This window comes from Oryctolagus cuniculus, chromosome X, assembly GCF_964237555.1.
Source record: "Oryctolagus cuniculus chromosome X, mOryCun1.1, whole genome shotgun sequence".
NCBI lineage: Eukaryota > Metazoa > Chordata > Mammalia > Lagomorpha > Leporidae > Oryctolagus > Oryctolagus cuniculus.
The window spans coordinates 87,180,150-87,191,729 of record NC_091453.1 but is presented as its reverse complement, the minus strand read 5'-3'; the positions used below and the strand labels follow the sequence as shown (position 1 = coordinate 87,191,729).

At 42.0% G+C, this 11,580-nt stretch overlaps 1 protein-coding gene across 1 annotated transcript; it reads right to left on the bottom strand.

The window, feature by feature from the left end:
* Positions 1 to 2,953: 2,953 nt before the first annotated feature.
* SERPINA7 (serpin family A member 7) lies at positions 2,954 to 10,102 on the bottom strand. Its single transcript, XM_002720252.5, has 5 exons — positions 10,034 to 10,102; positions 7,416 to 8,063; positions 6,170 to 6,443; positions 4,466 to 4,613; positions 2,954 to 3,223 (listed from the first exon to the last, which is right to left on the bottom strand). Exons 1-5 carry the CDS (start codon positions 10,083 to 10,085, stop codon positions 3,020 to 3,022), a joined length of 1,326 nt encoding a protein of 441 aa, XP_002720298.3. The 5' UTR covers positions 10,086 to 10,102; the 3' UTR covers positions 2,954 to 3,019.
* Between the last annotated feature and the right edge of the window lie 1,478 nt (positions 10,103 to 11,580).

The window sequence follows — 11,580 nt, the reverse complement described above, 5'->3', positions numbered from 1 at the left end:
GGAGAAAGTGGGAGCTGGCCTTTTTCATCTGCTTCCTCTGTTAAATTGGTGAGAAAGATAAAGTGACTGTTAGTTCAAACCACTGTCTGTCCTCACCAGTTCCTACATGGCTATAGTATATGTCCTGTCTCCTCAGCACCCCAAAACAGGAAAAGTAGAAGCAAGTCTTTTGGGAAGCCTCCAGAAAATCTGTGTGTTAGACATGCATCCATCTGTTTCCTTCCCCAGGAATAAGCTGTGAGCTTGAGTTTTTCCTCTGGTTTAGGGAGGGGCTATGGTAACTACTAGCCCAAACTGCCATCTTTGATCTCACAGACTCCCTGGTATATAAAGTATGCTGGACTCTGTCAGCAGTTCAAGATGGGCAAGACACAAGCATGTCATCAATAGAGATGTGAAAAAGTTGATGCACTGGATGTATGATCCAAAGCATTCCCTCTTTAGGGAGGAGTTGGGATCTGAGAGGTTTCCTTCTTTCATATGGCGCAATGCTGGGGATAGGTATCAAGGTAAGACTGCATCATAATTTTTCCCAGCAGCTTTTATGTGGCTGGTTTTGTACTTTCCTAATGTGCAGAAGCTGCTCAACTATATTCTGAATTTCTCACAAAAGGAATTTGTATTTTGTTGAATTGGTGTGTTTTTGGGGGAAGAGGTAGTGGCTATTCAGGGCTTCCTATTCTGCCATGTTACTGATGTCACTCCCTGTAGGATTTTTATAATTATATTTCAATATTATTGGTGGTTTTGTAACCTTAATTTTTTATCACTTAAAAGATTATTCTGAAAACATGCACATAGATCAACAGTCTTCCAGGGAGCTTTTCATCTGCATGTGGCTAGACAGGATCATAATTAAGCATACCTTTCAGCATAAAGGAAAAAGAAAGAGAATGGAAGATGTACCCAACTATTGTAATGCCTTGGTCAGTAAGTGTTGCATGTCATTACATTTATATTCTATTGATGAGAATTTACTCATAATGTCATACTTACCTGCAAGGGAAGCTAAGAAATGTAATACATCAGAGAAGCCATGTGGCTATACAATGTAGAAATAAAACAAAAATGGAATTGGTGAACCCCATGCAATCAATGCTACTACTGTCATGTATCTGATTCCCCAGTATGCCTTCTTCCTTTTGTTCTAAGAGCTTATCCATAAATATTCTTTATGTGTGTGCATGTATGTGTGTAGGCAGATTTGTTTTTTCCTTATCAATTCATCCTGTATAATGTATATTTTTTCTATCTTATTTCTTTGACTAAGATCTCCAACAGAATGTTAATTCAAAGCAAGTATATAGAGAATCTTTGTCTTGTTCTCAATTGAGTAGAAATTTTTGGTAAGAATTTCCCTATTAAGTGAGATATTTGTTCCAGATCTCTTATAGATAAGTGGGCTGCAGTTAAGTAAATAGTGATCTGTTCCTGGTTTTCTAGAATTGCTTGAGCCTTATAAGATGAAAAGTGGTATCCCTTCATGATCTGGCCACAGGAATGAATGACTGAATGATATTTATTCTCAAAGGGATGTATGAACTACTTGAGGGACAGTTTCTTGTTAGTCCTTTTCTTCCCTCTGGAGATAATGATAGTCGTCTGAGAACAAGCTCTGCTCCAACTTATTCGGGGATGTTTATGAATGGATACATAACACATCTATGCTGGCCTCTGAAGGTAGGGCCTGAACTACATAACAAAACTTGCAAAACAGGAGACCCACATTACAACTCTGATTCTAACAGCAACCTGCTGTCTGATGTTGACCAACAATATTGAAACAACTAATATTTACAGTGCTCTTATCAGGTGTCAGGCTTTGTGATAAGCACATTACATGCTTTGCAGCACGGAATGTTTACAAAATCCGGATGACATGGATTTCTTTTGTATAAAATCAAACTATGAAGTAAACTTGGAATAAGCAAACCTCCACATAAATGGGTCTCACCAGAAAAAATTAGAATATTCGCTGTGCACATATTTTTAAAAACATACGTTATTTATTTCAAACTTGAAGCATGACATCTGCAATAGCACTCATGCATTTGTTACTGTTTTCCTATCACTGAAGGGTTTCACCTTTGGGCTAGAACTTCAGACACTACATCATTAACCCTCCCTGTGCTATTTATGTGAGCCAAATTCCAAAACCGTGATTTTGGAGATGTAATATATTTGGTGGGTGGGGATGGTTCATTGAAGCATCTGGATATGTGAAAATATCAAATTTAAGTGAGAACAGAGACATACAAACTAACCAAGAGATTCCTACTTGAACAAACGTGACAAGGTTGCAGCATTTGGAAAGGGGTCTAATTAGGATATTGAAAAAGATGGGCTATATGATATGAGGTGAGTTAATAGCTTTCCTTCTCTGCTCTCATCTTAGAAATTAACAAGATGGATACTTTTGGTTGGAGGTGGTTTTATACAGGGGAATCTAACTCTGTCTTGTTCTATTATCCTATGCTTGTTGGGTCATGAAAACTAAATCCTTACCAGTAAGCCTTCAGTCTGATTCAACCCTGTAGTGGGAGTACATTTATCCCAACTGCCAATGGAAGTTCTGGTAAGAAGAGAAACCCACTCAGACAGGGTGGAGGGAAGGAGCTTGAGAAATTCACATATAAGCTATTGCATCTGAATTGTTTTAGTTTGTTGATCTTATTATTGAAATACAGGGATATGAGGGCCTGACCTGCATTTCAACTCTTTCCCAGAGAAAACACTTAGCAGTCAAATTTTCTGGTATCTAACTGGATGGAATTCTGAGGAATATACCCACAGGGGCTTCTAGTGCTTTGGATAATAATGAGTCACTTATGTATCTAAATGTTTGGTCGCAGGATTGCCCTCTTCCATCACCAATGCAGTTTTATCAGGGTGTAACATTCACCACTATGCAGGAGGAAGGCGTATCCAAGTCCATATCAATCACATCAGATGATACTATTTACTTATTTATTTACAATTGCAATACACACACGCAATTAACCAATGGACTCTTGCTCAACTACATTTCTGTTGGGTTTACAACTTTCCCTAGAAAGAGAATGCTTCTGGTGCTTTTCTCCAAAATCATCATCAGGAAGGATCTATCAAATTGGACAATAGGGTGAAGGAGAGTCATTTCAGGCTGATCCGGGATTCTGACTTCAGGTACAGATACATCTTTGGTTCCCTTTTCACCGATGTGCAGCACAGCCTTGTGGGCAACCTATAGTGGGAGAACGGACACCGCTGGTTCCTTGAAAAACTATAAACATACTTGGGGGGTTTGGAATTAGGAAAGGAAAAGAAAGGATGGGTCTCCTCCTTCTGGCTGGCATTTGGATATGAAGTTTGGGTTACATGCAGTTAATGAATCTCTGGTGATTGTAGGACTAGCTGTTAGGAAATCACTTCATTCTCCATGGGCTTCTGCCTCTAGGAGTCACCTTGTAAGCACTCATTCCATTCCACTTGATCCAGAACTGTTTCTCACCAAAGTCACTACTGATCATTAAGCTTTTCTATGAGAGTCATTTTGGAGCATAAAAGTCAGGTATGGAAGGAATTGCTATTATGACTTATTTGGGGAAATGGGAATAACTCTGGAATGATTATGGCCTAGAAGGTGCCACAAAACATCTCTAAGAATTAGATTCCTCATTGATAAAATGAGAAAGGTACCCTAACATACTGCTGATGGGAATGTAAACTAGTATAACCATTATGGAAGATGGTATGGAGATTCTTCAGAAATATAAAAACAGATATACCCCAGCCATCCTACTCCTGGGAATTTAGGAAATCAAATCACCATTTGAAAGAAACTCCCAAGGTTTATAGATGCTCAACTTGGAATAGCTAAGATATAGGATCACCCTAATGTTCATCACCTGATAACTGGGTAAAGAAAATGTGGATGGAATACTACTCAGCCATAAAAAGAATGGAATCCTGTCTTTTGCAACAAAATTGATGCAACTGGAGATCATTATGCTTAGTGAGATAAGCCAGTCCCCCAAAGAATAATACCATATGTTTGTTTTCCCTGATTTGTGGTAACTAATATACAGAGTACAAAAAGCATAATGTATATGAGCAAAATTGAGATTTTGATATTTGATTATTATTTATAGCCCTTGTCTATACTCTTGAGGAACAGTGGTTTTTCTACTTGTTGAATTTTTTATTTAGTAGAGGGTTAAGCTTGTGATTGTAAAGTAAATTGAAAGTATGTCATTGTAAAAATTAAAAGAAAAATAAGAAAGGAAGGAAGAGAGATGGTGAAAACAAGAGAAAGCAAAAGGGAGGGGGGAGGTTAAGGTGGGAAGTATCATTATGTTCTTAAAACTATATATATGAAATATGTTAAATTTTTCCTTTTATATAAATAAATTTTTATAAAGTTTAATTAATTTACTCTCAATAGTCCTTCCAGCCATACATTCTAGGACTGTATGTATCAACTTACATTAGAAAGTTTCAGACCATTGTCCTCTGTGAGTCCAGAAAAATCAGCAATTTCAGAAAAGGCATCCTGGATGCCCATCTTCAGAAGCAGGGCTCCAAGGTCATATGTGGCAGAAATGGAAAACTTTGGAACAAACAAGTCAACCCACCTGTGGATAAAGGGGAAGTAAAAACATGGTGATACTCACACTAAGCTCAGGATTCTCTCCTATTTCATATCAGGGTATTATGTTGGACTGTAGTCCTCTCCTAAGTATTTAAAACTGTTGTATTGTATGTCAACACCTGGGACCAAAACCACAGAAATTATTCTGGAAGTAATGCTCTGTGATTCAATGAATGTTGGATTGTAACACCAGAAGTCACCAGAAGTGGGGAGATGTAACACCCTTATAATCAAAAGAAGACACCTCTTGGGTGTTGGGCAACTAGTGGCATGAAGGTCAATGGGGGAAAAAAAGGTCAATGGGAAGCACCTATGAACATTACAGTTTTCCATATTGCACTATTAGCCTATGACGGCAGCCTACTCAACTCTTTTTTTGTTTGTTTAGCCTACTCAACCCTTAACATAAAAATACTGGGTTGATGTTTTAGAGCAGTGGGTTAAGCTACAGCAGCAAAGCTAGCATCCTTTATCTGAGTACCAGTATGAGTCCCAGCTGCTCCTCTTCCAATTTAGCTTCCTGCTAATGTGCCAGATAAGGCAACAGAAGATGGCCCAAGTGCTTGGGCTTCTGCATCCACTTGGGAAACCAGGATAGAGTTACTGGCTTCTGGCTTCAGCCTGGCCCAGCCCCAGCTGTTGTAGCCATTTGGTGTTATGTCCAGTTGGGAAATGAACCAGCAGATAGAATCTCAATCTCTCTCTCTCTCTTTCTCTCTCTCTCCCTCCCTCCCTCCCTCCCTCCCCCATTCAAAAAAAGAAAATAAATCTTTTTAAAAAATCAAAAACCAACCTGTCCTCCAAGCTCTAGTTGGTCTCTAGGATAGCATCAACTCACTAGCAGACTGACTTTCTGTATCTCATTTTATCTTTCTAGACCTGCCTTTCTAATTTTTTTAAGATTTATTTATGTATTTGAAAGGCAGAGTTTACTGAGCAGGGGGAGTCAAGGAGGGGGAGACAGAGAGAGAGAGAGAGAGAGAGAGAGAGAGAGAGATAATGAGAATGAATCTTTCAGCCACTGGTTCACTCCCCAAATGGTTGCAACAGCCAGAGCTGAGCTGATCCAAAGCCAGGAGTCAGGAGCTTCTTCTGGGTCTCCCACACAGGTGCAGGGGTCCAAGTATCTGGGCCATTACCCGCTGCTTTCCCAGGCCATTAGCAGGAAGCTAGACTGGAAGTGGAGTAGCCAGGACACCAACCAGCGCCCACATGGAATGCCAGCATCTCAGGTGGTGGCTTAACCCACCACGCCACAACATTGGCTCCCTGCCATTCCAATTTTAAGAATGCCATTGATACTACCTGCTTTGTAGGCTTGTTGATGTTTTTAGCTGAAATAAAAGATATAAAGTATCTGGCCTGGCAAAGGGCATGGCACATGACATGTTCTCAACATACTCTTAACAACTATCTTCACATAGATATTTAGGTGGCTCAGGGTTATTTTCCTGACTCTTGGTTCCTGTCAAATACAGTCTCACCCACACCGTTATGCCCAACCTCCACCCATCTCTTCATATCCTCTAACATGTTTACCCCTTGTGCAGTAAGCGATTCCATTTCTTCAGTGTTTTAGATGACATGGCTGCTTCTAGCCACTGCATGTGCCCCTCCTTGGGCAGGACAAAGAGTGCTAGAGCATTCTTGCTGTAGTCCATTTGCAGTACTGTACAGTTCAGTTCCACATCCACTAGGTGATAGTACTGTTCCATCTGGTGCATCATGGGCACTTGTACGATGGTGGTCTTGTCCACCAAGAAATTAGAACTGCCTTGTGTCTTGGATGGATCAAAAGGATTTGCCCACTGTGCTTAAAATAGGGAAGAGAGTTGTGCTTTTAAAAAAGGAATATTAGTGGCAATGAGATCTTTTCCACTAGTCATCTTGCTAGTAAATAAGACTGTCACAAAGGTAGGTACTTACAAGTGAGTCACTGAAGATCAGGAAGAGAAAGTCACTTGACATGGTTAGCAAATGTCAGAGCTGAGAGCCAAAATCCAGGGTTATTGGACTTCATAGTCTGTGTTCAAAACCACTGCACTTACATTAAAACCATCAGAGCCACAGTTTACTCTTCCATAGGAACACATAAAGTGAGATAAGAAAACAGGTCTGTCCTGCTGTTTTAGTCATCTACATGCTTGTGGTTTATGGCTTAACAATTGTTCACTCTCCACCAAATGTGGCCAACATGTGTTACAGAACTAGGAGAAATGATTTGGCACAGAACTTTCAGAGAAGAGTCACATGGTTCTTGTCATACACATCAGCTTTAGAATAAGACCTAATTAGAAATGCCAGCTCTGTAACTTATTGACTGTGTGAACATGGACACTTGTGAAGGTTGAATGAGACAATGTGTATGAACCACACATGTAACACAGTATTTGCTACATAATGGGTGCGTAATATATGATAAAATATTTATGTAATATGCTCAAGTGTGCACAATAAATGAAGCTTATGGTACAACCTAAATGTAAATCTGTCTACGTGCCAAAAGCAGGCTTGTCTCATTCCACTAAATCTTTTGAAAAACATGATGCGTTAGCCAAATCTGAGCAGGATGTTAACATTATTGTAACCAGCACCCTGCAAGTGTGCTCTCCCTAGACATTAACTGGGCTCCTTTTCAGAGCTGTGTGTCCTTGCTAGTAGAGTTAGTACTGTGCAAAGCAATGTCCAAAGGAGCAGATCCCTATTGGAAACCATGAGCTCCCCACCCCCAGGCCCCACAAAGTATCTCTACTTTAGACTTGAAACTGACATATTAGAGCATTACCTTTAAAGTAAATATAGTTCACCAAGACCATGATGGTGTTTGGTTTGAGGTCTTGGATCAGGCCCACAATCCTCCCTTTGCTTTGCTTCTCCATGTGACTGTTGATCTCCTGCTGGGCTGAAGAAACACTGGAGAAGTCAGTAGAAAAGACTTCAGTCTCATAGAGGGTCTTGACATCATCCAAGAACTTTGCCAATGGTTTCAGCTGCTTCCAAATGAAGAGGGCATTTCCCATCTGCAATTCCAGCTCCGTCTTTGGAAAATTTAGTGAACAGATCAAGTGCTGAAAGCCCTGCTGGAGCTCTGCCATTGGAGTATCTGTGAGGTTGAACCCCAATACCTCCAGAATTTGGGTTTGAGTTCTGGAGCAGGCTCCAAAGGAAAGCATGGCTAAAGCTGCAGAAATGCTCACAGGGGAAAAGAAGATGTTGCGATCTGGGGTCTCCTCAAGGAACCTCCGGTACAGGTTGAAAGCAAAATCAGCATTGATGGATGCCATCTTAGAGAGAGTGGAATTTTGTTGGGGCGAATGGCAGATGGTTACTTTGCCTTCAGGCCTGTTAGGTGGCACACACTGGATTGCACCATGAAGCCCAAGTACCAAGAGAACCAAATAGAGGAATTGTGACATTTTGGAAGGAAGGTAATCTATAACAGATGACATGAGAGAATCATTAGGAGAGCTTGGCTGGATGAAACACTCTCTGAGCCAGAGACATAATAATTGCCCACCTCGATCAATAAAACAATAGCAAATATTTGATGTTGTGCTCATCGGGGGTTTGGTAGGGGCCTCTCTCTCCTGAAAACATGATGGACGTAAAAAGGGCAGGGCATAGGACAAATGACTTGTCAGAGCCACAAAAATAATGTCACAGACTCTGAATCAGATGTAATAGCAATGTTGTAAAAATATTGAATTAAATTGAATCTATGGAATTTGAATCACCATTTATTTGAATGAGAGGCAGCCTTTTGGAGAGGGAGGAATTCTCTTTCTTTACATTTTTTTGTAGATTAGAATTTTGGATTGTGATTTATTTTTGAAAACTTGGCATTTTCTTAACATAAAATTGTGCAATGAGTAACCACCTATATTTAGCTAAAAGACAAACTAAGAATAATTTGTAAAATATATGATTAGGTAAAATGAAAGGATAGTGGTTTATGTACAAGGTCATGAGCTGAAATTCATGCATGTATGTAAAGCATAGAAGCACTGGAGTATTTTCTTTCTTTCTTTCTTTCTTTCTTTTTTCTTTTTTTTTTTTTTTTTTTTTTTTTTGACAGAGTGGATAGTGAGAGAGAGAGAGAGACAGAGAGAAAGGTCTTCCTTTTGCCGTTGGTTCACCCTCCAATGGCCGCCACGGCTGGTGCGCTGCAGCTGGTGCACTGCACTGATCCGAAGCCAGGAGCCAGGTGCTTCTTCTGGTCTCCCATGGGGTGCAGGGCCCAAGCACCTGGGCCATCCTCCACTGCCTTCCCGGGCCACAGCAGAGAGCTGGCCTGGAAGAGGGGCAACCAGGACACAATCCGGCGCCCCGACCAGGACTAGAACCTGGTGCGCCGGCGCCACTAGGTGGAGGATTAGCCTAGTGAGCCACGGTGCCGGCCTGGAGTATTTTCAAATGACAGGAAAATAAAATTGTGACTTTCTGTGTTTTAGATCTCCCTCGCCATCAGGATCATCTACAGAGTCCTTTCTAAAGTGTAAGATATCTTAACACTATTTTTCTTATACCCATAAATTTTCCTTTCTTAATTATTAAAAAGGAAGGAAGAAAGATATGGTGTAAGGTTCATTGAACATGGAAGAGCTAAGACAAAGGAGCAAAGTAAGGGAGTCAGCTGTGGGACTGCAGTGACCATGAATAAGTGAAGTCAGCTATGGAACTCCAGTGATCATAAATAAGTGGTTAGAAGGAAAATATCCATGGAGTCAGGCAAGGCTCCTTACTCAACCCACCACCATTTTCCTGAGTGATCTCATCCTAGACACTCAACTACCACGTGGCCCTACATGTTTATAGCCCAGCTTGCTCTCCTGAGTTCCTGGCCACTTATCTGGTTGTCTGTTGGATATATCCTACAGGATGGTCACAAGTGCTTCCGTCTCAATTCAGACATCTCAAAGGTCCCAAACATAAACATATCATCTCCCTTTCCCTCAGGCCTGCTCCTTCTTAATCATTTGACATCTCAGTCTAGTGTTTCATCTCAACATCACTGTCTATGGAGATGGAAACCCCCATGCCAGAAACCCGGAAGTCATCCTACGGGCCTCCTTCATTCTCATTCCCTGCATGTAATGAGCCATGATGCCCTGGGCATCGCACCTCTGGGGCACCTCTCCATTCCTATGTGTCAGCTCTGAGAAGCTCACACTGCCTCCTAGCGCTTCCATCCCAAACTCCCCTTTTCCACCCTTTCCACCACTCCACCCAACGTCCATTGCCACCAGTGTCCTCATTATGTAAGTCACCAAAACTGCTACAAGTCAGATGACCACACTTAGACCTTGGCCCTTAGAGCTAAGAATTTGAAGCTCACACTTGTTTGAGACTCTCCGTTCCTGATAGAGATGTTCAAAGTCCCCAAAGAGAAAAAAAAGTACTTACAGCACATGCCCAAGAAGCCACCTGCATCTCTCAGAAAGCAACGCCTTTCCATCTTTATAACATGCCCTCTATTGCAAAACCAGAGCACTCTTTGTTACAAATTAACTCCAGCGTTAACCCTGGGATGACATTTTCAAAGCCAATGCATAGAACCAAGGCCAAAGGAAACAAAGTGAAAATGATAAGGATGAAACTTTGAATGATTGTTTTGGCTACAAAAGCCTTCATCCATAACAAAAGAGAAAGAGGAATATCAAAGCTAGTGGGGTCCAGGTTTGTGCTAGGAAAAGTATCTTTTTGGCAGGCAGAATGAAGGCCATGGGGGAAAGTTCCAACAGTAGTAGAAGACAGTTCCTACTATCAAGGATATGCAGTGCTGGGATAAGGACACATTTTAGGGAGAGAGTGAATCTCTCTAGTGGGCTCAGTTGAAATTATTTATGCATCTGTACTGGAAATGACATCAAACATAGCTTCCAACCATAGACCTTTATGATGGTTTTCACATACATGTCTGCTTAGGCAGAAAACCAGTCCTGTCTTTTGGTGACTAAAATCCCCTGGCCATGGGACTCCAAAAGAGGATGCAGAAGCAGCCAAGGAGGAAGGAAGCAAAGATTCCACTATCCAAAATTAACTGTGTACTGACAGTGGTGCAAAAAGAAGTGAGAGCAAACAGTACTGAGCTCAGTCAGGAGACTCGAGTTCAACCTCACCTCTGCCAGTTTCTAGGAGGAGGAGGAGGAGGAGGAGGAGGAAGAGAAGGAGGAGAAGGAGTGGTAGAAGTAAAAACTCCTAGGCTGGTGCCGTGGCTCAATAGGCTAATCCTCCACCTTGCGGCGCCAGCACACTGGGTTCTAGTCCTGGTCGGGGCGCCAGATTCTGTCCCGGTTGCCCCTCTTCCAGGCCAGCTCTCTGCTGTGGCCCAGGTGTGCAGTGGAGGATGGCCCAAGTGCTTGGGCCCTGCACCCCATGGGAGACCAGGAGAAGCACCTGGCTCCTGCCATCGGATCAGCGCGGTGTGCCAGCCACAGCGCGCCGGCCGCGGCAGCCATTGGAGGGTGAACCAATGGCAAAGGAAAACCTTTCTCTCTGTCTCTCTCTCTCACTGTCCACTCTGCCTGTCAAAAAAAACAGTAGAAACTCCTACCTTTGAGTATTTACCATGTGCAGAACATTTGACCACGCATCTGATTCCAGAGACTGTCGGCTCCAGGACTTGCCTGCATTCAGGACACATGTGTTAAATTGGGATGGGGCAGGGAAGGGAGGCCAGCTGTAGGAGCTAAGCCACGATGCAGTCTATGGTGACACTTGGAAGCCAGGAGATAGTGCAGCCTTTATACCATGAGGGCATTGAGAAAGTGGGGTTTTGACAATGCAGTGATTGGAGAGAGGATGATTGTGCTGTTGTTTCATCTAGACCACACACAGACTGAGCTCCTACTCTGCAGGGAGCACCACACTCATCCCTGAAATTTCAGAGGTGAGTGGCAAATTTCAGTCCAGAATCCAAAATATCTCTCTACCTGGGTTCCTCTCCAAAA